This window comes from Phascolarctos cinereus, unplaced genomic scaffold, assembly GCF_003287225.1.
Source record: "Phascolarctos cinereus isolate Bilbo 61053 unplaced genomic scaffold, phaCin_HiC Scaffold_5;HRSCAF=322, whole genome shotgun sequence".
In the NCBI taxonomy this organism is placed as follows: domain Eukaryota; kingdom Metazoa; phylum Chordata; class Mammalia; order Diprotodontia; family Phascolarctidae; genus Phascolarctos; species Phascolarctos cinereus.
Genome location: NW_027555958.1, coordinates 265,738,908 through 265,766,382, shown reverse-complemented (window position 1 = coordinate 265,766,382; position 27,475 = coordinate 265,738,908). Strand labels below are relative to the sequence as shown.

The following is a 27,475-nucleotide window of genomic DNA, read 5'->3' as shown; positions in this document are numbered from 1 at the left end:
GATCAAACAGGAGGATGCCAGATCTTTTATTAAGAAAGTAGTATATGTGTAATGTGAGGTCTGGTATGTGACCATCTATATGTGTGGCTGAGGTAGTTAATAAAGGAGCTTATAGGATTTAAGAGGGCTGAGGAGAAAGTTTGAGGGCACATCAACATGGTTATTGAAACTTTTTACTATAAGAAAATGAATAGGGAAAGACAGGAATATAGTGAACCAAGCATTAAATTCCTGGGGGTCAGTATACAACAGACACCATAATTTAGATTGGGTGGGAACTTTTGATATTACAGACTTCAAAGAAGGTCAGGTAGTGCTGAGTAATAGTAGTGCAGAAAGAATCTGAAGTAGTAGTGGGGGAGACGAACACCAACACCTTATACAGGACCAGTGCATGGAGGGTATGGGTAAAAGTACAGTTGGTAGTAGAGAGGTAGACTAGGGATGTAAGTCAGAGATGTAGTGCCATCAAAAGGAAGCCAAGTCTTAGGCTTGTAGATAAAAGGTGTGTTTTACAGAAAAAGGTCCAGAATGAGGGGACATTTGTTCACTATAGAAAAGTAGTTCCATAGGATAAAGTGGAAAAAGTGGGGAGAATTAAAGTGGGGCCCAAGTGGGGTAAAACTAAGGAGGGGGATGAGAGAATAGAAGGTTGGTATGCTCCTATACCTCTGGTGATTAATTAATATGATAGAGAGAGAAACTAGTGGTGGGAAACCGTAAGCCATAGGGATAATAGTGGGTAGCTGATGAAAAATAAAGCTCACAGTCTTCAAGATGTGTTGCTGCCAGCCTAGGCCAGGGGAGGGTTTGAAATGAATAGGCAGCATTGCAGCTGGATCTTTTTCAGCTAAGCAAAGGGTTCTGGGCCTGCTGCTACTGCTCCTTCCTCTCTGGGGGTAAGGGTTTGTGGGAAGATGGGACAGGATCAGTGGCTAGGTGGTACTGATATAGTTAGTGCAGAAGGGAGCTAGGTTAGCTCTGGGTCTTAGGAAGGACCCAGACTATGCTGTTGTTATTTTTAAATTTTGTTCTCCTAATATTCTTGTGAGGGATGACAATTATCACCCTCATTTTAGAGAATGAGTAAGACTACCCAGCAGATTTTTCCAAAGTCAACAATTAGTGGCAGTCATGATTTTTGCTGAAAAGAGCAAGTATAATAAAGGAATATATTATATTTGATAACTCTTCTCATTAAGGACAATGACTGAAAGTATGCATTCCAAAAAAAAGGATGTCTGCATCAGAAAAGCCAAAAATAGGCATATTTCATCTTGAACATAATTTATGGACTATGCTTCCAAATTTCATCAGTTAATCCAGACTCCTGGCCACCTTTTAGAATAAAGTCAAATATAAGGTAGCACAGCAAAGCGGTCACCACCATAACCACCCAATAGTAAAAAGAAGTAACTCCTCAAACCACATATTTCTACATTTCAAATGGGAGTACCATTTCTACTCAACTTTCATAAGAATTTGCCAGTCATTAAGTGTGCCTCCATTTAATATTTAGTCTAAGTAATGGTTCTTTATCTGTGTTGCAGAGGAAGCAACATCCTAACCCTTTCCCCCATGTAAACTAAGTGGAGATATGAATTGGTCAAGCCATCCTGGAAAGCAGTTTAGAAATGTCCCCAAAATCATTAAATTGGACATACCCATTAAGAAAGAAGGAAAAGATCTATGTATAAAAATATTTATAATAAGTATTTTTTAGTAGAAAAGAACTTGAAACTAAGTGGGGGAAGTGTTATCCATCAACTGGGGAATGCTAAACAAATTGTGGTATCTGAACATAAAGGAATGCTATTATGTCATAAGAAATGATGACAGGCAGTTTCAGTGAAACATGAGAAAACTTGTATGAACTGATGCAGACTGAAGTGAGCTGAATCAGGAGAATAATTTATACTACACCAGCAATATTGCGAAAAATAACAATTTTGAAAAACTAAGAACTCTGAACAATGAAATAATCAACCATTATTCCTAGAGACAGAAGATGAAGAATACTATTGACCTCCTGACAAAGAGGTGATGGACAGATATGGAGAATGAGACACAGTCAATATGAGATTTTTGTTTATTTGCCCCTACTTATTTGTTACAATTGTTTTCTTTTTCTTTTCTTTTCCTCCAATTGTGTGTGTGGGGGTCATTTTTGTATAAGTGAGAAAAAAAGACAGAATTTAATTTTGAAAAAAAGCTTAGCTTTCCCCTAAACTGGCTAGAATTCTCTATTTCTATTATGATCACAGTAATAGCTGAAATTTATATAGTTCTCGAAGAGTTACAAAGCCTTTTTTATATGTTCTCACATTTGATCCTCACAATAATACTATGAGGTAGGTACTAAAGGTATTATTAGTCCCATCTTATAGATAAGGAAATAAATTCAGAGAAGTTAAATAACTCACCCATAGTTGGAGAACTATTAAATATGAGAGGAGGATTTAATCCAGGTTTCTTCTGACTCCACACCCATGTTTAAATCCTTGATATTATCAAACCTCTGACTCATTCTTCCACTGCCACCATCCTATTACAATACATTATTAACACCTGCCTGGACTACTACAATATCCTAACACAATTTCACACCTTCACTCTTTTGTTTAAATTTAAAGTGAATTATTCAGCAATTTAGGATTTGTCCTGAAACTTTCCTGGTCCCCTTTGTATACTCTCATCTCAAAAAAATCTTACCCATCCTTTAAATAACATGAAAAGAAGAACTCTCCCATGAAGCCCTTTCTGATTTGATTTCTCTTGGTCAACTCAATAAGTTAGTTAGGAGTAAAAAAAAAAGTTGAAAAGACCAAGAATTGGAATATAGCAGAAGCATCTAAAAATCTTCACCAAAGGGAAATCTAGATGATAACAAATACTGTAATTCTCTAATATGAAGTAAGGAAGAGAAAATTGTATCTTTTTATAAAAAAATTTATTTTTAATTTTCAACATTCACTTCCGTAAGTTTTAAATTTCCTCCTCTTTCCTCCTTTCCTTCCCCCCTCCCCAAGACAACGTGTAATCTGATATTGGCTCTACATATACATTCATATTAAACATAGAAAACTTTATCTTTAAAGCTATACTTCTGCATGATAAAATCAGGATAATTATAGTAAAAAGTGTTGACACATTCAAATGACATTTTACAAGATGATTTTTCAATTCAATTTCCACCTAGGTTTGAGTTCTAGATTTATCATTAACTAGTTCTATAACTTTGGGATAATCACAACCTTCACTTTGGCCTCAGTTTCCTCATCTGTAAAATGAAAGAAACAGCCTACATGATTGCCCAGGTCACCTTCTAGCTCTAAAATCATATGAATCATAAGTAATCTCTGAATTACCAAATAATCAAATACAACAAAAATATTAAGTGATATAGATATGCCAACTACTGGGTGAATTAATCAACAATTTTAGTAAGCACTCTACTACTGAAGCTGCAGAGACAAAAAAAAACTATACTTGGCCTCATAGAGCTCACATTTTATCAATCAAGAAAAGCTGTACATATATAAATATATACAAAATACATAAAAGATAATTTTTAGGGGGAGGGAGACATTAGCAGCTACGAATGTGGATGTTGGGAAGGTGCAGGACCTGAAAGGCTTCATGTAGGAAGTGACATTTGAACTGAGTTTTGAAGTAAAGTAGGGACTGCAAGAGGTAGAAGTAACAAGGGAGTGCATCCCAGATAAGGAGTAACCTGTACAAAGGCATGAACCAAGAGATACAGTATTATATGTTAGCAACAGCAGAAAACCAGCTTGGCAAAACTGCAAAGTGTGTGAAGGGAAGTAATGTATCATAAGACTAGAAAGGCAGGCCTTAACTAAATCATTTACACAGAAGTTTGTATTAGATCCTAGAGGTAATAAGGAACAACTAGAATTATTTGAGTAAGAGTGCAACACAGTCAGACTACTTTTACAGCCAGGGGAGGAGGGAATGGACAGGGAGATATTTGAGACAAATACAAACATAGCAGAATTATTCTCATTGTGGAATTACATTCATTACTAATTTTGAAAGAAAAATTCAAAGACCCAAAATAAGAGGCCATCTGAAGAAAAAGAGTATGAGTTCTGAAGCAGAAAAGGTGTCTCTATTCACCAGAGTGGCAGTCAGTGATCAAGTAAATTTTCTTTTTTTCCACGTACATATAGTCAAGTCTCTGGAACAATGTCAAATTCAAGCATTGTAATGAAAAGGTTCCATGCATACTATGAAGGCTGTAGCTACTGTCATATGGAATTTCTTGAGTGCTATTAATGGGCTCTTATGGAAAGCAGACTGTAGGTACAATTGTGTGAAGATGGTCAAGTAATTTTACAAGCTAGCTGACATACAGCAGAGGAAACACTAAGAAAATGGATTAAAACCATTAACTTCTGCTATGTCTCAAAGAAGAACAAGCAGATTTTTTTTCTAAACACAATCTATTACAGATTTTTGAGTCTCTGAACTATCACAGTATATTTAATAGAGAAAAATTGCTATAACAACTTATGTGGTCATTCAACCTACATAACACCTTTTGTATACAAGGAGAACTCTATCAAACTGAGATAAACTACATAAAATATACCTGATTTTCTAACTGAATCAGCAGGAGAAAGCTTGTTTCTAAGAAACTGAATCCTGATGCCTTTTAGAAAGATTTTTAACAGTCAGCCACATTTATGTGCCTTTGATGTGCCAGGCATTGTGATAACTGCTGGTGATACAAAGAAAGGTAAAAGGTAATCCCTGCTCTCAAAGAGTTTACAGTCTAATGGGAAAGACAACATACAAACGAAGATGTACAAACAAGGTATATACAGGATAAATTGAAAATAATCAACAGACAGAAAGCACTAGAATTGAGGAGGTTTGGGAAAGGATCTGTATAGAAAGTGGGATTTTAGCTGGGACTTGAAAGAAGACAGGAAGTCAGGAGGCAGAGATGAGGAGTGAGAGCATTCTGGGTATGGGAGGCAGCCAGTGAAAACATATAGTCAGGTGGTAGAGTGCCTTGTTCGAGAAACAGAAAGAAGGTCAACGTCAGTAGATCACAGAGTATACGGTGAAGTATAGGGTATAAGAAATCTGGAAAGGTAGGGGGCAGGTTATGAAGGGCTTTGAATGTCAGGGGATTTTATGTTTGATCCTAGAAATGACAGGGAGCCACTGAAGTTTATTTAGTAGAAGGATGACATGCTCAGATCTGCTAACCAGGAAAATCACTTTGATAGTGGAGGATGAACTAGAATGGAGAGAGACTTATGTCAGGCAGACCAACAAGCATGCTACTGCAACAGTCCAGGCGATGAAGTGATAAAGGTGATATCTGCAACAGGGTGGTAACAGCATCTCTCTGGGATGTATTAAGAGAGATGACACAAAGGCAAAATTGAAAATCCTTGACAACAGACTGGATACAGGGAGTAAGACGGAAGAGTTGAGAATGGCATCTATGTTGCGGGCCTGAGTGACTAGGAGGATGGTGATACCCTCAACAATAATAGGGAAGTTAGGAAGAGAGGAGGGTTTGGGGGATAAGAAAATGAGTTCAGTTTGGGGTATCTGGAGTTTAAGATGTCTACTGGACATTCCAGTTCACAGGCAGTTAGAGATGTCAGACTGGAGATCAGCAGAGAGTTTAGGGCTAGAGAGATCTGATAGTCATTAGCACAGAGATAACAGAATAGGGAGCTGATGAGATCACCAACCAATATAGTAGAGGGGAAAGAGAAGAAGGCCTAGGATAGAGTCCTATGGGACATCCACAGTTAGCAGGCTTGACCTGGATGATGATTTAGCAAAGGAGACAAGAAGGAATGGTCAGAAAAGTAGGAGGAGAGCCAGAAGAGAACAGTGTTACTAAAACCTAGAGAGAAAAGAGTATCAAAGGAGAAGCAGGTGACTGACTCAAAGGCTACAGAGAAATAAAGAGGAATGATGATTGAGAAAAGACCATAAGATTTGGCAATTAAGAAGAGAGTGTTATTATCTTGGGAGAGAGTAGTTCTGTATGACTGATGAATTTGGAAGTCAAATTGAAAAATGTTAAGAAGTGAGCAAGAGAAGTGGAGGCTCCCAAACCATTCCTCTTGCAACAAAGGCCTCAGTAAAAGTACCTGGAGCCTAAAGGGGGAGTGGAGTCAATAAGGGAGGATTAGCCACAACTTCTTGAGGGCAGCTACCCCTTGAGCACTCAAACACATACCACATGGAGCAAATTCTCTTAATCTTACTTTTGTTGATGCTGACTTGAACTTTGTTTCCTTTAAAACAGTGGAGATATATTTATGCAGGAATCATACTCTAACTTATTCTATGATTTTGGTCATTGCTTTGTGCCTACCTTGAGAAGGCCTTATGCTACAACCCCAATTCCAGGCAATACAACTCCAGTTAAGAAAACTTTGTTCTAGGGAGAACTATAACAATAAGAAGGACTGTGGAGAAGCTTTAAGGTAAGAACTAGATCTAAGTGTTCAGAGTTTTGGCATTAAGCCTTGGTTTCCTAAATTTATGTCACTACCTTCCATTTATCGCCCAAGTCTTGCTGTTATTATGGCTTCCCAAAGATATCATTACACCAAAGACTCTTTCCTCTATCAAATAACTGCTCTAGGAAAATCTTTCTTGAAGAAGGCTAAGGTGAGAAGTATGTTCTTAAATTTTTAGCCAAGTCATAACAAGGACACACTTGGGAAAATATGAAAAATGACTCTCATCAGATTGGCTTTAAATATGCTCTAGGCTAAATGTAGACTAGCTCAAGTTGAATATATTTCTAGGACTTAAACAAACAAAACACAAATATAGTCTAGTCTCTATACCAGGGCTTCTTTACCTTTTTTGCATTACGAACCTTTTTTGGTCTTCTAGTGAAGACTATTCTCAGAATAACGTTTTTGAATGCATAAAACAAAATACATAAGATTACCAGAAAAACTGATTACACTGAAATATAAATATCAAAACATAAAAACAAATAAAAAAGCCTAAGTTCATAGACTCTAGGTAAGAAGCCCTACTCCATTCTTTTAAACATTAAAGACATGTGATATGACAAAGTTTCAGAGATGCTTCACCTTCTCAAGCTGCAGACTCCACTAAGACTGCTTGGCCTATATACTAAACTTCCAACTATACACTCTACCACATTAGCTACCATCCTCCTTTAGGCAATTATAGAAACCCTTCTTTGTACCCCCTCCCCCAACTGCCCTGTCCAAGAAAATTAAAATATAATAATATGAAGGTTGGAAAATGTACTTTATTTGTAAATGTAAGAGAAATATTAACTACACTACAATGTATATACAACATACTCATCTAGGTTCATACTATACCATACCTAGCTCAAATGCCCAATTAGGAATTTACAACTATGGAAACTACACAATATTCTTCACAAAATGATGAGTAACTGGTTTATATTAACATTGAGACTCACAAACCTTGATGATGTTACTACTCATAGCTGAATTATTTAGAATTCAATAAATATTTTTTATTTACAAAGTAATTTCAAATCATTATTACTATTTATTGCTAGTATAGTTAGTACAGCTTCTGATAAACTGTTCCCAAAGGAGCAATATTTCAGATAAGATAAAAATCTAGTGAGAACTTACAAAGAGGAATGAAAATAACCATCAAAAATATAATAGAAATAATAACTCTCTATGTGTAAAGTGGCAGGACAATGTAATTCAATATTACTACACAAGAATAAGTAATATGTCACTGTGCAAGAAAAAACAATTACAATGACAATGACAATAGAATATAGTTGGTACTGAAACAGCTAGAGAAACATTTCAACAAATGTGAAAAGGAAAAAGAATGCTTCAAGCTGATAGCAAGGGAACCAATTCCAACAACTCTTCCTTTAATTCATTCTTTAAATGACGAGAATAAGTTAGTACTTTTCATTTAAAACCACCAATTCAAGCACAAACATGTACCACAATAAAGTCTACAGGAAAAAGAAAAGGTATTATATAAATTTAAAGGGCTCCTCTTAAGAGTATAAAATGGAGCCATCCATTTTGCCTCAGCTGCAAGGATAGATACCAGATAATAATAGCTGGTATTTATATAAGTGCTTTAAAGTGCTTACCATGTTATTTCATTTAACTCTCACAACAACCCTGTGAGGTAGGTACCATTATTATTTTCATTTTTCACAGATGAGGAAACTAAGGTCCACAGAGGTTAAGTGATTTGTCCCATGTCATATAGATACTAAATGGCAGAGTGAGGATTAGAATAGATACTAAGTGCTCTCCTCTTCATCAGAGTTTACCTTTTTATAGAACAAATCACTAGGTTTCCCATTATATTTCTAATGAGCTTACCTTTCATGTTAACAGTGATAGGCCAGAGACATACTATGTTAATTTCCAAGGTTCTATGGATATTCGTGTGACATTACATCAAACTGCTAAGACAACTAGATTAAAGATATTCCATATGTGATGGAAATGTTTAAGGGCAAAGTAAAAGGTAAAATTTAAAATATGCACACTCATTTTAACACATTTTTAAACAAATGGTATTATGAGATGAAGAATACATCAAAGAAATCAATAATAAAGGAAAGATCTCACAGTTATATACTAAAAATAAGAGGGTTTTAAAAAAAATTTCATCTCCACACTGAAAAGTTAGGTGTTGGCATCAAATATATCCCCCCAAAGTTAAGTTAACTTACCTTTGGTTTTTTGATCAGCAGCCTGGAAAAAAAAAACCAGAAATTCTTTAGGAATACTATATGTATGATCTATGAAGTTCATAATCAGATTTCTACTACTTCAGTAAGTTTTACCTATCTTTAAATTTATTGGAATTTTAACATTAAAAAAATCTTTTTAATTGTATATATTCTATTCTAAGTGGGGAAAAAATCCAGAATTTTTTCCTAATCTATTTTTTAAATTGTCTTAAAGATACATATACTGTTGATTTATATAAGTAGTTATCCTATCAAATTATATGTGGTTGAGATACAAATAAAAAAACAGCTTCTTGCGAATTCATACACCATCAAATTCAAGTATAGGCTCATAACTCTAGAGCTAGAGGGACATCAGACATTAATTGATCCCTTTATTATATAAATGAAAGCACTGAGGCCCAGGGAGGTTAAGCAGAAAGGCAGCATGGAGCGGTGAATAGAGCACTAGACTGGAAGTCAGGAAGACCAGGAAGACCTGAGTTCAGATACTATATATTCTATGCTTCACATACTAGTTGAGTAACCCTAGACAGTGCAGGTAGGTGGCACGCTGGTCCTGGAGTCTTTCTGAGTTCAAATTTGGCTTCAGACCTTTACTAGCTGTGTGACCCTGGGCAACTCACTTAACCCTGTTTGCCTCAATTTCCTCATCTGTAAAATGAGCTGGAGGAGGAAATGGCAAACCACTCCAGGATCTTTCACAAAAATACCCCAAATGCGGTCATGAAGAGTAGGACATGACTGAACAACAACAACTCCAGAAAATTTACTTAGCCTCTCTGTGCCTCAGTTTCCTTATCTGTAAATCTATCTAGTTACTAAGTATCAGAGCCAGGATCTGAACTTAAGTCTTCTGAATTCAAAGATAATGCTCCTTCTATTACATCACAGATATCTCTTAGATTTTACCTATTCCTTGAAACATCAAGTATTCTGTAATATAATTTGTACATGGGAATGCTGTAATATTTTAATAAACCTATCTTGTTTCTCTGATAAGTTCATGATCTTAAATGGTCTATTTATCACTTTTTAGTCATAGTTGGCTCTTGGCAAAGTGTAATTTTTAACTGGAAGGGTATGGGCATCTTGTTACCACAAACAAATCAAACTTGCTCAAGATATTTCTCTAGTTGGCTGAGAAAGACTTCTGCCATCCTGAACATACTAGTGTGGTCTGAGAAGACTTCTAGGAATAAATACTTAGAACACATACCTAGTTACCAAGCTATTAAGATCATAAATATTTAATCAACACATTATCACTCTAGCTAGAAACACCACCCTGGTCAGCATAAAAAAGAAAAAATAAAATAAAAGAAGACGTGGTACTGTAATGGCTATGATAATGCTAATGAGACACTTAATTTACCAATACATTGAATTTAAGAACAATAACTCTAGCCAAACCTTTTTCTGAGCACTTTCCTTCTTTTTCTTTTCTTCCTGTTTTTTCTTTTTCTTTTCTTCCATCAAATGTTCCTCTTCTTATGTTTCTTGTTCTTTCTCCCTATTAAAAATTAAGTATAAATTTTGTTTTAATTCAAAAAGTTAATACATTGTTTTTAACAAGTTAGATGACTACAAATTATGATATTTTGTGTATACAATCAGTAAGTGGTTCGGAAATGAATACTTATAAAATGTAGAACATTTAAGGCTCTTTCAAATAATATTTTCCAAAATGAAATCCTGCCTAACCTAACTAGTAAACCCAGTAATTGCTAATAAGAATAACAGTTCACACTTATATAGCCCTTTAAAGTCTGCAATTCATTTTACCTATGTTGTTTCATTTGCTTCTCAAAGGAAAAGGACAGTGTAACAGGACAGTGACAGGAAAAGGAATGGATACATTTTCTGTCAAGCTCTATTAATGCTTTTGTCTCACAATTTCATTTTTAAATAAGGATAAGAGAGCATTTAACAAGGGTTAGTGGTCAGGACTATGAGAAAATATGAGTTTTGATCCTAGTCATTACTGGCTTAACGAATAACCCAACCATAAAAATGTCTTAATAGTTATGGCAGTTGTAAAATGGCAGAAAAGTCACAGTATTATCATGTTATTATGACAATAGGAGAGGAAAAATAGCACAACTGGGGACTATTCCAGAGGTAAATGAGGAAGATGGTTCCTTAAAGCAAAGTTTTAATTAAAATCCACTCATTTTAGCCCTATTTAAATTCTCTTAGTCAAAAAGTTTTTCACTTTGTGAGTAACACAGTTTGGTACATTTCATGCTCACTTCTTAAGTCTCCAAGCTAAACTAGGTGGGCCAAAGAAGCATGTGTGTCAGTGGGCTGGAGACAGATCTAATCATTGATTAGTCATATAAACCTTGGCTATTACCTATAAGGGTCAATTTTCTCTGATTTATTGGGAAACCAACTTTCCCTGCCTATCTCACAGGATTTTAAGCTTCAGATAATGTCTGTGAGATAACTCTGAGGGGGTTATACAAATCTAAAATTTTACTATTATCATTATTTTTATGTTTATATTTATGGTATTCTTTTCATTTTTTTTTGAAGAGGTTCAGATAGAATGAGTGCTAAGAAGTATTTAGTGTTCAATGGACTATTTTTACACAAGTAGATAAAATAAGTGCTTTTTTAAAAAGGTGAATAAGTATTAATATGTAAGTTTATCCTTTAGGCTCACTGAGAGCAACTTCAATCCAACTTCAATAGCAGACAAGACATCAGGAATTCATCCTCTCCCCCACGTGATTTTGATCTTTTCGGCCAGGTCTTTACACTTTGAAAGCTTTTATTTCCCTCTAGCTTGAGGTACATAGTATGCTAATATTTATCAAAAACATTCTTAAATTTTTTTTGTCAATGTTGTACCTGGGTGATTGTGGGAAAGAGTTGGGTCTATGACAATGATCTGGTTCCAAAAAAGTTTATTGGTCAAGCTCTGCAGTATGTTCTGAGGTCTATATTTGTAGTGTGAGATTTTGCTATCTACAATCCATGAAAAATGGCAAACTTCTGGTATTTAAGTCTAGTCATCAAGTAGTACCTCGGGATGTTATTTATTTAATAGGTGTTAAATTTATAAACAACCTCTGGTGATTTATTTGTTCCAATTCTTCACTTTTTCCTTTATAATTTAAAATGATCACTAAATCAAGGCTCCTTAAAGATAAGGTTCCTTTGAAGTTTCTAGTGGTAGTAACTAGTCCTAAATTGCTATTAAAATAAGTCCTCAAAATAAATCCAGTCTCAGTCACTTGACACTTACTAAATCAATTCCCTCACAAAAAAAAAAAAAATAAGCCCTTACATTTCCAGAAACAAATTTGCTTACTCAGCCATGGCAAAGCTTCTTTGTAGACATACCGTTGGCTGCATTGATGCGAACATTGCCCAAGAGGGGTCATTGATTCCACCCTTGGATCATAGTTGTTTTGTAGTCTCTATCCAGAAATAAGCAACTTTTGGTTTTAGGATAACTTTGGATTTGGAACAAATCCAATGGCATGTACCTGTTACACTGTATTGATATCTACTTATTCCAAAAATATTTCTATAACTTTTTAAACTGCTTATTGTGTGCTCTAAGGATGTCTATCAATTCTCTTCCTCCTTTTCAATATAGAAGTATTAATCTTTATATAGCTGCCTTAAGGTGGTAGGTGCTGTGCTTGTTAATATTATAGAGATTTTTATTAGGATAACTCTCCATATTTGTTACAGTCCATCTTATAATTCCAAATGTATATGTTAAGATTGGTATTGCTTATAAAATAGTAACTGTTTTAAGTGATGATGATGATGAAAGGAAAGAACAGAGCTGAGAGGAACCCAAATGTACCCATGCGGACGCGCAGGTAGTGCAGCTTAGGAAAACTAAATCAGGAGACAAGTAACCTATGAGGGGAAAAAGTGTCAAAGTCCCATCTTCCAATCCATGTGAGTATCCCTTTTATGATACTCTTGGAAGAAAGCTATCTACTTCTGCTTGAATACTTCCAGTGATGGGGAAACTTGCCATCTATCAAGGCAGGCTGTAACTTTCTTGGACACCCTTCTTTGGCAATAATAGATTGACAAAGGATCTAAAAACTGGAAAAGGAATGAAACAAAAAAGAGCAGCTGAAGAGATTGTTTAATGCTTTATATCCATATATTACTAAGATGAGTCTATATTGTTATTGCTATCAACTGGGTATAGATTATATCCTGAAATTCTGTAAAGTAATCCAATACAATGTGAACAAGAATTTTCTATGTTCATTCTTCAGAAATTACCTGAAAATTTCCTCAATGATCTTTGCTTTCCTAAGTTCACTGATCTATACTCAGCAGCTACTTCGTAAACTAAAGAGAATAAATGATTAATCAGTCATCAAATACAAGGGGAAAAAAACCCTCAATTAATCTGGACCCAATTATCAAAACCTTTAAAAAACTATAACCTTCCCACCCTAATAGCATTCATTTAAAAAAAAATGACATGACCAAATAGTATTTATTGATTGAATCCACAAATCACAGAGATGGGAGGCAAAGGAACGTGCTTGAAACTCCAAAGGTTTGTAGTGGTTGATCCTCAGAATTTCAATGCCAAACAATGAACTTTGTAAGCAATTAGGAGAAAGGCCACCAGCTCTGAAGAAACCTTGGTTTGAATAAACCAAGATTATTCCTAGCCATCAAAAAAAAAATAATCAGAGAAGAAATAAAACAGATGAATTCAAAAACCAAAGAAACTCAAAATGCAAAATATCATACCCTGCAAAGCTGAGCTTAAAAATCAGTAGAGAAAAAAATAACTTTCAACAGAAAAGTCATTTAAAGCCTTCTTACCAAAACCAAAAACCAAAAATCAACAAAGAGAAGGAATTTGGCTTGCAAAAACTTTAAACAAAAGAAATACAAGAAAGGTAGATAAGTTATAACTATCAACAAAAAGTGAGAGGTAGCATGGCATGAAAATAAATGGCCTTAGAGTCAAAAGACCTGAGCTCAAGCCAATGGCTGTTATGATACTGGGCAAGTGATTTAACCTTTCAGTGTTCCAGGTAATTTTATATGACAAGTTGTAAAAAGTTGCCTATCTGCATCGTTAGAGGAAATTCCTTACTTAGAGAATCCCCATACTAATGAAATCAGGTCCTCTATGAAATAAAAGATTTTCTCTCCATGTCTCTAAGAGAGAAATTGAAAGCAAGGTGGAGAAGGGGAGATGTAGAGAGGGAGAGGAGGAGGGAAAGAAAAAAGAGCATTAAGAGGATAAGTATCTAAGACTTTAGAGTTTTAAAGTGATCTTTTTTGGGGGGGGGCCAGGCAACTGGGGTCAATTGACTCACCCAGGGTCACATAGCTAGTGCGTGTCTGAGGTCGAATTTGAACTCAGGTCTCCCTCACTCTTGGGCTGGTGCTCTATCCACTGTGCCACCTACCTGCCCCTAAAGTGATCTTTTATGGAGGGGATAATACTTGGAAGTTGTTTAAGTGAGGAAAAAGGAAACAAGAAACAGAGGGAAAATGGAGTTGGGCTCCTGCTAAGCTTGATGGTAAGCAACTAAAAGACAGCAATTTCTTCTGGTTCTAAACAAGTGTGGGAGAAAATGGGAGGGTAGAATAAGAGCAATGGAAGGGAGGGAATAGACAAAAGGACAATGGAAGGAAGGTTTTGCTCTAGAAAGTAAAGTGAAAGAGTGCCATCAAAAAACATTTTCAAGATGAAAGGGGAGGCTTCATTTCTGCACTATCAGGCTGAATTTTTACTAGGAATGGTTCAATATTGGGAAAACTGTAAGTATAATCAACCACATCAATAATAAAAACAATAATTATATGATTATCTCAATAGATGCAGAAAACACTTTTGAAAAAATACAACACCTAAAACACTAAACACTAAAATACTTCATATTAAAAACACTAAAATGTATGGGAATAAATGGAACTTTTCTTAAAATGTCAAACCAAAAGCAATCATTATCTGTAATGGAGATAAGCTAAATCCTTTCAAATAAGATCAAAGGTGAAGGCAAGGAGTCCATTATCACCATTATTATTCAATGCTGTACTAGAAATGCTAGCTATAGCAATAAGACAAGGAAAAGAAACTGAAAGAATAAGCATAGGCAACAAACAAGGAAACAAAACGATTACTTTTTGCAGATGATATGATGGTATACTTAGAGAATCAACTAAAAAACTAGTCAAAAAAATCAACAACCTTACCAAAGTTGCAGGATATAAAATAAACCCACACAAATCACCAGCATTTCTATATATTATCAACAAAGCCTGGCAGGAAAAGATAGAAAGAGAAATTCCATTCAAACTAACTGTAGATGGTATAAAATACTTGGGGAGTCTACCTAACAAAACACAATTATATAACACTTTTCACACGAACAAAGACAGATCTAAACAAATGGAGGAAAGTCAATTGCTCATGGATAGGCTGAGCCAATATAATAAAAATGACAATTCTACCTAAATTAATTGTTCAGTACCATACCAATCAATTTACCAAAGAATTCATTTATAGGGCTAGAAAAAATAATAACAAAGATAATCTGGATTATCTTATACCATTTACTAAAGATGAGATCAAAATATATGACCTAGATATAAAGGGAAATGTCATAAGAAAATTAGAAGAACATGGAACATATTACCTACTAGACTTATGCACTGGAAAACATTTATGAACAAACAAGAGAGAACATTGTGAGGTGTAAAATAGATAATTTCTATTACATTAAATTTTAAAACTTTTTGTACAAATAAAACTAACGTAGCTAAGATTAAAGGGAAAACAAAATGGAGAAAATTTTTATAGACAGTTTCTCATAAAGGTCTCATATCTCAAATATATAAAGAACTTTTGTCAAATTTATAAGAATATGAGTCAATTCTCAATTGATAAACGCTCAAAGGATATAAAGTTTTTCAATGAAGAAATAAAAACTACATACAGTCATAGGAAAAAATGCTCTAAACTCCTATTGATTAGAGAAATGTAAATTAAAATAACTTTGAGATATTGTCTTATACCTATCTAAATTGGCTAAAATGATAGAAGGGCAAAGCCACAAATGCTGGGGGGGATATGGAAAAATTGGGACACTAATTCATTCACTGTTGGTAAAACTATGAACTGATCAAACCATTTTGGAGAGCAATCTGGAATCATGTCCAAAGAGTTATAAAAGTACATATATCCTTTGACCTAGCAGTACCAAAACTAAAGATAGACATATGAATAAATGCTCTAAATCATTATCGATTACAGAAATGGCAATTAAAATAACTTTGAGGTATCATCTTACACCTATCAGACTGGCTAAAATGATAGATGCCCTTCAATTGGGGAATGGTTAAACAAGTTGTGGCACATGATTGTTTTGGAATACTACTGTGCTATAAGAAATGATGAGCTGGTTGACCTTAGAAAAACATGGAAACACTTGCATGAAATAACGAAAGAGTGAAATGAGCAGAACCAAGAGAATCTTGTATACACTAACAGCAATTTTATTCAAAGAACAACTAAGTCATTTCAAGTATTATAAATCTCAAATCAACTGCAAAGTACCCTCCACTTACAGAGAAAGAAATGATAAATAGAAGTATGTACAGTATAGTTTTACATATACACACAAGTATACATATACATATATACACACATACAAATTGGTGTCTAATGGTAGTTTTCTCTAGGGTAGGATGGGGAGGGAGGGAGAAAAAAAATTCACAGCAAAGAACAAAAGAAAACTTAGAAGGAAGCACAGAAAAAGCAGGGTAGCTTTGAAAATGATATGTAATATTTATTACATAGTTTTTGAAAAAATTAACAATATGATATGGAAATTCATGGTTTTGCATTTTTTCTTTTTATGTTGTGCTGTGTACATAGAAATGTGCTTTTTTATCTTTTTGTATTTAAATTCAAAATCATAAAAATAAAAAAAAAATTCATCTGGAGAAACAAAAGGTCAAGACTATCAAGAGAATCAATTAAAAAAATGTGAAGGAAAGGAGTCTAGTAGTACCAGATTTCAAACTACATTACAGAGTGGTAATTATCAAAACACTGGATAAGAAATAGAGAGTATTTGATCTATGGAACACATTAGGTATATAATATACTTGGGGCCTGGGAGAGAGAGCTTGGCCCTGGAATAAAGTCCTAAATATGACACTGACCTGAATAAATAGAAGACATTATAACACTAAAAAAAAAATTATGAGTCAAGAGACTTCTAAGAGGTAAACCCAGAAAGAGAATAAGTAATACTGCAACAACTACAAAAAGACCTACAATTTTTTAAATTGCTTAGCTACAAGGTCTACAAGTGATAAAAAATAAAATCTTAAGTGAAATAAGAGGTATGGATAAAAGAAATAGGAGAAGAATAAATAGCTGAGAACAAAACATTGAAAATCTCACCCAAGCAGCAGACTCCCTGAAAAACAGATCAAATGAAACTCAATGACTCCACAATATAAATGGAAAAATTAAAAGAAAATCAAAATGTTGAAAAAATGGGAAAAAAAGTGCTATCAATCAACCAACCAATAAGCATTAGGCATAAACAACAGAACTGGAAAACAGGTTAGGGAGAGAAAATTTTAGTATCAGTGGAGTTCTCGAAAATTAGGGCCAAACTAAAAAACTAGATATTATATTTCAAAAAATTATAAAATTAAAGTGAAAATACAAAGAATGCACCAGTCACTTCTTGAGAGAAACCTTCCCAATAATGACATAAACAAAATTCAAGGTTTCAAATCAAACAAATTTGCCTTCAATCAGAAAGAAATTAATAGCACTAGAAAGTAACAGAATCATACAAGAATTGGCAGCAACTACTGTAAGAAGAGAAAGCTTGGAAAATATTTAAAAAGACAAAGAACAAGACAGAATAACTTAACCTGCAAGAATTAATAAACTTCTATAGGACACACTAAAAGGACATTTACTGATAAAAAGTCTACAGGTTAGTAAAAAGTCTGAAAGGCAAATTATAGTATTTAATGTGACAGAACATGTAACCAACCAAGATAGCAGAAGACTAAAAATCAAACACACTAGCTACTTCTGATAGAGAGGTGAAGGACTCAGAATCTGGAATATTTGACATGGCCAATGCAGAAATTTGTTTTGATTGACTATATATGTTGTAATAGAAGGAAAAAATGACTCACAGAGAGTTAAAATGAAGGGATGAAACATGAACAGGGAGTTGAAGGAATTCAAACTATCAATAGCCATATTAAAAAAAAAATAAACCAGTAGTAATTAGAGAAAAGCAAATTAAAACAATTCTGAGGTTCCACTCCATAACATATTAGATAGGCAAAGTTGACAAAAAAGGAAAATGACAAATGTTGTGCAAAAACAAGTACTTTGATGCACTGTTGGTAGAACTGTAAACTGACCTCGCCATTCTGAAAGGCAATTTGGAATTATGCCCCAAAAACTATTAAACCTTTGACCTGGCAACTACTATACCATTAGGTCTGTCTAATTTCCAAAAGGAAGGGGGAGGGGACTCATATGTAAATATATAATGTAAATACACACATATGTGTGTGTGTGTGTGTGTGTGTATGTATATGTGGTGTGCATGTATCTGTATTTATAACAGCTATGTTTGTAGTGGCAAAGAGTTGGAATTTGAGGAGGTTCTCACCATTTGGGGAATGGATAAAGAAGTTATGGTATATGAAGATGATGGAATACTATTGTGCTGTAAGAAATAAAGAAAGAGATGGTTTCACAGAAACCTGAGAAGACTTGTAGGAATTCATACAAAATGCAGTGAACAGAATCAGGAAAACAATCTTTACAATGTTAATGTAAAAACAAACAATTATGAAAATCTTAGGAATTCTGATCAACACAGTGACTAATCATAATTACAGAGAATTCATGATGAAATAGGCTAACCTTCCTCCTGACATATATATGTATGTATGTATGTATGTATGTATGTATGTATGTATGTATAGGTGATTACACTAGGTTGAGACAAGAATTTTTTGGACATAGTTAATGTGTGCATTTGTTTTCCTTGACTACACATGTAATGTGTATATCAGCAGAAATGATAAAAAAGGAAAATGATAATCATTCAAGAAGTCGCATGGACAGATACATTAATGCGTTGTTGGTAGAGCTCTGAAGTGATCCAGCCATTCTTGAAACAATTTGGAACTATACTTGAAAAATCACTAAACTATGTTTACCCTTTGACCCAACAATACCACTATTAGGCCTAGCTCCCCTTGAAAGATATCAAAGAAGAGGGAAAATGGCCCAAATGTACAAACATATTTATAGCAGTTCTTTATATATTAGCAAAGAACTAGAAACTAATGAGTATCCATCAATGGAGTAATGGCTGAACAAACTGTGGTATTATGAATGTGATAAAACATATATGCTCCTGAAGAGATCAAAGAAATGGAGACAAATACCACACCTATTGTTGAAATAAACTAAATGTTATGCATTTTTGGAACCAAATGTATTAATTAAAATTCTAAAAATAGGTCTGTTTAGAGACATAATTTTTTTTAAAAGCCAGTTTCCTCATTCCTTGGGAAATCTCTCACCTAAGACATTTTCCATTTTAAATTTATGTGGCTTAAGAACAAGAAAATTTCACAGTCAAAATTAAACAAATACATAAAGTTTAGGTTAGAAGTTATGATTCCGTCAGTCAAAAAGCACTTTAAGCACTGGAGATACAAAGAAAGGCAAAAAGCCATCTTTGCTCTCGAGGAGCCCAGAGTCTAATGAGGGAGATAGTATGCAACAGCTAGGTACATAAAGAATTCGCAATTTCCTTCTTTATTGGATTAAGTCAAACAGAGGTTATGTGACTTTCCCAGGTTTACACAGGTTGTGTCTGAAACTGGATTTGAACTTACTTAGATCTTCCTGATGCTCTCTTATGGCTCTAGGAAGCTATAAAAGCACAGCAGCCACACCTAGGTAAAACAGTAATGGCAGACAGACTAAATCAGGTTGAGTGTAACTGACAGGCCTCAAATCTGTCAGTGAATTAAAGGGATGTCTTCCCCAAGAATGTGAAGACTTCCCCTGGCTGAATGGACAGATGAGAATAATTTGTTCCAATGGCCACGAAGGTAGCTGAAGCAGGTGCTATGGTTAGAGGTTGTTCAGACATAAAGATGCCAAGGTCATCCAATGCATGCTAGACCATCACCAGTCACCTTGACTTTTTGCTTGCCACCGGACTTGAATAACTGGAAGAAAGAGGCAGACTTTGTCCAACTCTGATTCTCTTAAATTCCAGTCAAGATAATACCCCATGATGTCACTGATCCTCTAAAGGATGAATAACAACAAAAAGGATTTATATGGGGTAAATTGCAAATAATCTGAGAAAAGGTACTAAGATTCCTCAAACTGAACAACAGTAACTTAAATTTTAGCACACCCTGAAGAACCATTTTCAGAAATCTATTCAATCTAGTTAAGGGTAGAGAAAGAGGTACTGCTTTTAACTGGAGTGATCCAAAGTGTTCCCACCCTTGCCAGATAACTGCTCTAATTCCATCATCAGGGACACCTGAGTTCCTCCCTCAACTCTTAGTTTTCCATACTAGGCCACTGACTCCTTGGACATTAAGTACTGTTAAGATGTATTTCATTCTGATGAGTTCAAAGGAATTTCGGCCTGAAATAATGCTATTTCTTAATATTTTTCCTAAGAGGGAATGGGGACTTTATTATGCTTCCACAATACAAAAACATCCAAAGCAGCACTTTTGTTATAACAAAGATCTAGAGTCTACATGACTGAAAAAGTATTTATAAGTGCTTACACTTATAAGTACCACACAATCCCTAAGCACTGAGAATACAACTACAAGAAAGAAAGAAATCCCTACCCCAAAGGAGCTTACTTTTAATAGGGAAATTCTAATTTCTTCTAATAACACATACAGAGGATTATGGCCAGGGCCAGGTGTTTTGGAGAGAGTAGTCAAAGAGAATGGTGATTTGAATCATAGAGCAATAATATGAAATATTCTATCCAGTATCTGTAGACTTGACAATAACTCTTAAAAGCTAGATTTGGAGTATAAAGGATAAAGTGCAGGATGGCAACGAGATGGGACCTAAGCAACATGGTGGGTCTGGACTGGGTTCAAGACAAAAAATGAGGTGGTTTTTTTGGGTTGTTTATTTTTTAAGTAGAGGAATGGTTAAGCTGGAATGATCTGAACAAGGATCAAAATGGCCCTAATGACCATCTGTGCTGGGGTGAAATAAAAGCCAAAGCTTTAGGGAAATGGATAGCATGCTACATAGACTAAGCTCAATTTAATTCAACATCTCCAATGTGCCAAGCACTATGCAACGTGCAGGAGATTAAAAAAAAAAAGAAGAAACATTCCCCATCCACGAGAAACTTACATTCTGCTGGAAAGGAAATAACATATACATAAATGTGTAAAAACTAAACATAAGTTAATTTGGGGGAAAAGCGGTACTAAAAATGGGAGAATCAGAAATTGTACCTTGAAAGAAATGGTACCTGAAATAAGGCTTCAAAGGAGCTGGGGGTTCCAAGAGGCAGAGGTAAGGGAAAGAGGGAATTTTAGGTATGAGGGACAGCTTGTGAAAAGATTTGGAAATAGGAGATGAAACATTATGTATAAGGCACAGCAAATGGGTCATTTTAGCTAGAACATAGAATAAAGTAAAGTAACATGAAATAAGTCTGGAAGAATAGGTTAGAGATAGATTGTAAAGGACTTTAAATGACAAACAACGGAGTTTATATTTTATCCTACAGGGAATGTCAAACAACATAGATTTGTGCTTTACAAATATCAATTTTGCAGCTGTGGGGAAGATGGACCAGAGAGGCCAATTAGAATGCTACTGTAATAGTTCAGACAAAAGAAAACGAGGTCCTCAACTTGGATGGTTGGAACATGTGCAGAGAGAAGAGGAAATCTGGCAAGTGAATGAGGCCAAGTGAAGAGCTGAGGGTAACTCCAAGGCTGTGAACATGGGTGACTAAAAGAGTACTCATGCCCTCAACATACAGAGGAAAGCTAGAAATAAGAATGGATTTGGAGGGGAAAATATTGAATTGTTTTGGACATGTCATTTGTCTTAGACATCTACGGAATATTCATTCAGGTGAAACTGTCCAACAATCAGTTGGAAATATGAGACTGGGGCTCAGGAGAGAGAGTGATGAAGGCTAAATACGCAGATTTGGAAGTCATCTACATAAAGATAATGGTTGAACCAGAAAACTGATTAGGTAACTCAGAGTATAGAAAGAAAAGAGTTATCAGGACACAGCCCAGAGTCACACACAGAGGGGCAGGGTCCCAAAGTAGGATGATAAACCTACCAAAAAGGATTGGTCCGTTAGGCAGGAAGAGAACCCGTACAATTATCCTTCCACATCATGATTTTCCCCATTTCAGTTTTGATATATCATGGGTTGGCATAAGAAATTAAATGGGAGTTTTGGGGAAACCACAAACAACACGCAAAGGCCAACATAAGACACAGAAAAAGTTTAGAAATTCAGAAATGCATAAAACATATGTACAGTATTGTATAACAACAAGAAAAAAGAGAAGGAAATCCATGAAACTAACTTCTTCTCTGGTAGAGAAGGACCAAAAAATTTTACATGGATTTTCCAGATCTCAGGGGCGCCATACCCCTAGTCTCCATGATGTGGAAGGAATAACTGTAGTCTGCAGTGAAATGAAAACTCAGGTAGGAAAGTAATCAAAGAAGACTGTAGAATGGTGATCAACAGTGCCAAAACCGCAAAGTCCAGAAGGAAAAGGAATGCTAACTTTCAAAAGAGTGGTTTCAGTCTAACAGCAGAGAGGTGAGTGAAAAGTGATAAAGTAGAGGTAATGAGTGAAAACAACTTATACTGCTAGGAGTATAGCTGTGAAAAGGAAAAGGGATACTGGATGATCACTTGAAGAGCAAGTAAAGGTTTCTTTGAGGATGGGGGAGATGACTTTCTATTTTTAGGCAGCAGTAAAGGAATCAAAAGATAATGTACAGTTAGTTCTGCTACAATGCTTGTTTTGAAAATGTGAATTTATTCCAATGCAACTGCTATATTATGGAGCAATTTGAGCATAACATAAATTTTGTGTTTGCTTATGTGCAACTTCATCTTCCAGAAACATTGAAAGAACACAGAAAGCTACAATCCTTCCATCAACGATCAAGCAAGCTTCGGGTCTTTTCTTTTTTTCAGGTCTTTTTTAAGCTAACATGCCGTATTTATCGTATATTTTCTAGTGCAGGAGGGCTACGGGCTGAAAGGAGCTGGTCTGCCTCCTACTCTCTCCCCCACCTTCCATTGGCCAGAGGTTCTGGGTCCTCAGAGTTTTGGCCCATGGAGGCTGCCCTCTGGTTCCCAGTTTACTCTTGTCAGCCTGGACCCTGTGGGAATCAAAATACATGGTGAGCCACTTAACATACATAAACATATAACACGTGCTACCATTTTTATTAGGTTATGATCTTTTTTAATGAATCACTGATGAAGTTTTTGAGGGCTGGGCTCCCAACCCTACTTTTCTCCATAAGCCCTGTTATTTTTATTGTGCAATTTTGCACAGTGGTGTGATTTCTTAAGAACATATATGTCTCATTATAGTAGAACTGACTATTCACGGCTTTAGTAAAGAAAATTTAGAATAGACAAGAAGGGAAGTGTAATAGAAAGTAAATCAGGGATGAATAAAAGGATTAGCTGTGAGAACTCAGTCAGCAGCACAGGACTAAGAACAGAAAAAGCAGATGATAGGAGTAATTTAAGTTCGGAGACTGGAAAAGGATGAGAGGCAATAAACAAAATTCCATGTAATATCACTACTATCCCAGAATATTAGTTAGGAAATAATGCCTTTAAAGTATGAAAATAAGTCATATCAGAATAAGGGTTTAAAACTATCCTTAAATTATTTGTGGTAGTTTTTATCTACAAAGTAAAAATATCAAGGAACTAGCAATTTTATTAGAATTGGTCATTTCAGAAACTTACAATTTAAGTCATTTAAGTTTCAGAATTAAGAATTCTGAATGAAAGATATAATGAATGGCATACTTGTTTTAACTAATCAATCAACAAGTATTAAGGACCTATGTATAATCAAGAGAAAAGAATGATAATTTCTCATATTAATTATATATAATCAAGTACAATGTGTGACCAAATCTACATCCTAACATGACAAATTGCTTTTGATCCATAAGCCAATTTGAAACATTTATCACCAGTCTTGGAGGCAGAGTGGATGGTATTTGAGAGTCAAAAAGGCAGCCTTAATACCTGTGTGACCTTGACACTTGACTTCTCAGCTTCAGTTTCCTCATTTGTAAAACAGGACCAATAATAGCACCTAGTTCATATCGTTGTTGGAAGATCAAACATGAAAATATGTGTAAAGTGCTTTGCAAACCTTAAAGCAGTATCTATCTATCTATCTATCTATCTATCTATCTATCTATCTATCTATCTATCTATCTATCTATCTATATCTATGTTAGCTACTACCACAAGACTAAATTTTGTGAATTAGGATGTGATGCTAAATTCCACACTCTTATAAAATAGCATTTCTCTTTAGGGACAGTATATGATCATATACTAAGGTTGTTGCTGTTGTTCTAAAGACATCCACCACAATGACTTTTGCTTCAAAATTCCATTAATCCTCACCCCTCCCTGCACATCCCCACCACAACACAAACTCAGGTGTCATGGATTAAATAAGGTCTTTCAGCCTATAAACTCTCAAAGTAAATTAAAATTAACAGTCTAGTTACAGATTTGACTACTCTGGAAACAATACACTCATGCTATTCTCACTAAAGAGATTTAACTTGCAATGTGACAGTTTTTAAATAATCAAAAGAGAATAAATTACAAATAAATAATATATTGTATTCCTATGTAACAGGAATGAACTTTCATATAAATCATCATCTTTAATTATCAGAACTATGTGAGACATTCCCGACAGATATTATCATCTCCATTTTACCAATGAAGAAACTGAGGCTCAAAGTAATTTTTTCAAGAAAAGAGCTAGAAAAGGCAAATCTTCTTATTTCCAATCCAGTGCTGTTTTCACTATTTTAGATACCCTCCTCTAACATATAAACACGTAAAACACTATTCTGAACTGGATTTGGGCCAATATGGAAGAGTCAGCTGTCAAAGTAGACATGAAGAAGTGGCTATGTCATCTTGAGGGATAAGGAAAAGCAAATCTGGGAAAACGTTGCACAAAATAAACTGGCAAAGCAGATTTCAAAGAATTCCTTTTCAGGGAAAATCAGTGCAAAATGAAATTCTAGAGACAAACAAAAAATTTCCGATGAGTCTAATGAGGAAGAAAAGAGCTTTTTTTTTTTTTTAAAGAAACCGATATAGCTATTCAGGAAACTTAACTACCAATTCATATTCATAAAATAAAGATACAAATAATAGAAGCAAGGGCAGGTGATCAATAATTAATGTAAAAGACCTTTAAGAATGTCAGGAACACTAAGATCTACCTTAAGGTGAGGTTTGTGGTGCAAGAAACGGCAAGCCAAGATAGGAGAAGAACCAGGAGAAAATGGTATCCTGAAAAAGTAGAGAGAATTGAGTATCAAGGAGAAAGTGATCAATTGTGTCAAAGGCTGAAGGGAGATCAAAGAGAATGAGGATTAGAAAAAGGTCATTAGATTTGGTCGTTAAAAGATCATTAGTAACTTGGGGGAGAACGATTTTGATTGAATGATGATGAAGTCAGAAGCCAAACTTCAAGAGTTAAGAAGAATGCAAAGAAAATGGAAACACCTACTGTAGACAGCCTTCTCAAAGAGTTTAGCCACAAAAGGAAGGAGAGATAGGAAATAATGGTTAGAAGAGATGGATGGATCAAGTGAGGGTTTTTTGAGGATGTGGGCATTTGTGTGGGTAGAAGGGAACCAGCCAACAGATAAGGAGAAATTAAAAATTAGTGTGAGAGTAGGAATGACAGAGGAACAATCTGCTAAAGAAGACAGGACGGAATGGGATCATGTGCACAGAGAGGGCTATGCCTTGACAAAGAAAAGACAATCTCTTCATGTGAAATGGGTGAAAGAGGAGATAGTGACAGAAGGCATTTGAGCGATATGAGTTGACAAGGAAAGAGCTCTCTGCAAATGGCTTCAATTTTTTCAGTGAAAATATGAGGCAAATTCTTAGCTAAGAGTGTAAGAGGGGAAAGTTATGGGAGTTTTGAGAAGAGATGAAAAGATTTGGAAAAGTCACTGTGGTGAGTGGGATAATAAATCAATTAGAGATGAAAAAGAACAGTGAGGGCCCAGTTAAAATTACATAGCAAAATCTGTAGTGGACCCAGTCAACATGGTTTCATGACTCTCTTTACCTTTGTTTGGCAGCAAATGAATAGGAACAAAGGCAGTGGATGGTGGAAGTAATACAAGGCTGGGGTTTGGTACGGCAAACTCTTTTACAGGATGAGAAGGCAAGGGACTCCAAATGCAGTGCCTTAAGTTTATTTCATATTTCAGGGTCTCCGTTTCCTTACCTGTAAAAAGGGTTTGGCTCCAAAAGATGATGGAAAGTTCTCCACATCCAGAGAAAGAACTATGGAATCTGAATGCAGATGGAAGTATAATATTTGCTCTCCTTTTCTTTTGTTGTTTTGATTCTTCTTTTTCATGGTTCCTCCCATTGGTTCTAATTCTTCTTTACATCATGACTAATGTGAAAATATGCTTAATATGAACAGAGAAGTAGAGCCTATATCAGACTGCACACCATCTTGGGGATGGGAGAGGAAAGGGAGATGGAAAAAATTTGAAACTCAAAATCTTACGGAAGTGAATGTTGAAAACTAAAAATTAATAAATAAATACTAAAAAGAAAATGTATTTAAAAAAAAGGGCTAGATGAACTCTAAGATCTTTCCCACCTCTAAAAAGATTTGTAAGTCTTTAAGAGGTATTAAGCCCTGATTATAGACCCTTAACAAGCTCTTTACATTTTTGACCTCCCTAAATGTTAACATTTTTTTTTACACTAAGAAATAAAGTTAATCACAAGATAATTTCTGATAAAGGCAGAAACAAGAATAGGAACATAAAAAAGAATTTAATTTGTTAATTGTTTTTCATCAACTTAAGAGCTTTTATTGATCTGACTTGGCTAGTACATACAGAAACAACTGACTATGAACTAATAAAAATAATTTTCAGGTTTGGCTCATGACTGGATATACAGATGCAATAAATGCCAATTTATTACACATAGTGACCATATTTATTCTGTGGTTTACCCTCATTTAATTGAAGCCTATCACAAACACAGAAACTGAAAACAAATGAAATTAATTAGATCAATAAAAACTGGAATGGTGGTCTCACTAATTCGAGTACCTGTTCCATCAAATACAGATGGCAACCTACTCATATCCTCTCATTTTCCTCCCTGTGTATTATGATAACTACTCCATAACTCCTCCATAAAAGGTCCAAGCAATGTGCTTTTGGGCTAGGTCTTCCTCTCTAAACATGTAGCCGTGCAGCACATAAACTTTCTATTCATTATTTCTTGCTAGTACTATGTGACTTGCCTACCTACTTTTCTAATATACATTTACAGGATATCTTTTTTTTCCCCTATCACTTGTCTATAAAAGCCA

General features: G+C 35.0%; 1 protein-coding gene across 11 annotated transcripts in view; it reads right to left on the bottom strand.

Moving 5' to 3' along the window:
* TNRC6C (trinucleotide repeat containing adaptor 6C) overlaps window positions 1-27,475 on the bottom strand; it is a 241,136-nt gene that overhangs the window by 156,117 nt on the left and 57,544 nt on the right. For 9 of the 11 annotated variants that reach the window (XM_020965929.2, XM_020965932.2, XM_020965930.2 and 6 more), the window contains exon 2: window positions 10,172-10,271. In XM_020965929.2, the coding sequence (XP_020821588.2) occupies window positions 10,172-10,234 (63 nt within the window). In that variant the 5' untranslated portion in view covers window positions 10,235-10,271. Of the gene's footprint in view, window positions 1-8,737; window positions 8,760-10,171; window positions 10,272-27,475 lie in introns of all 11 variants that reach the window. The other 2 variants (XM_078155814.1, XM_078155813.1) reach the window with 1 other exon arrangement.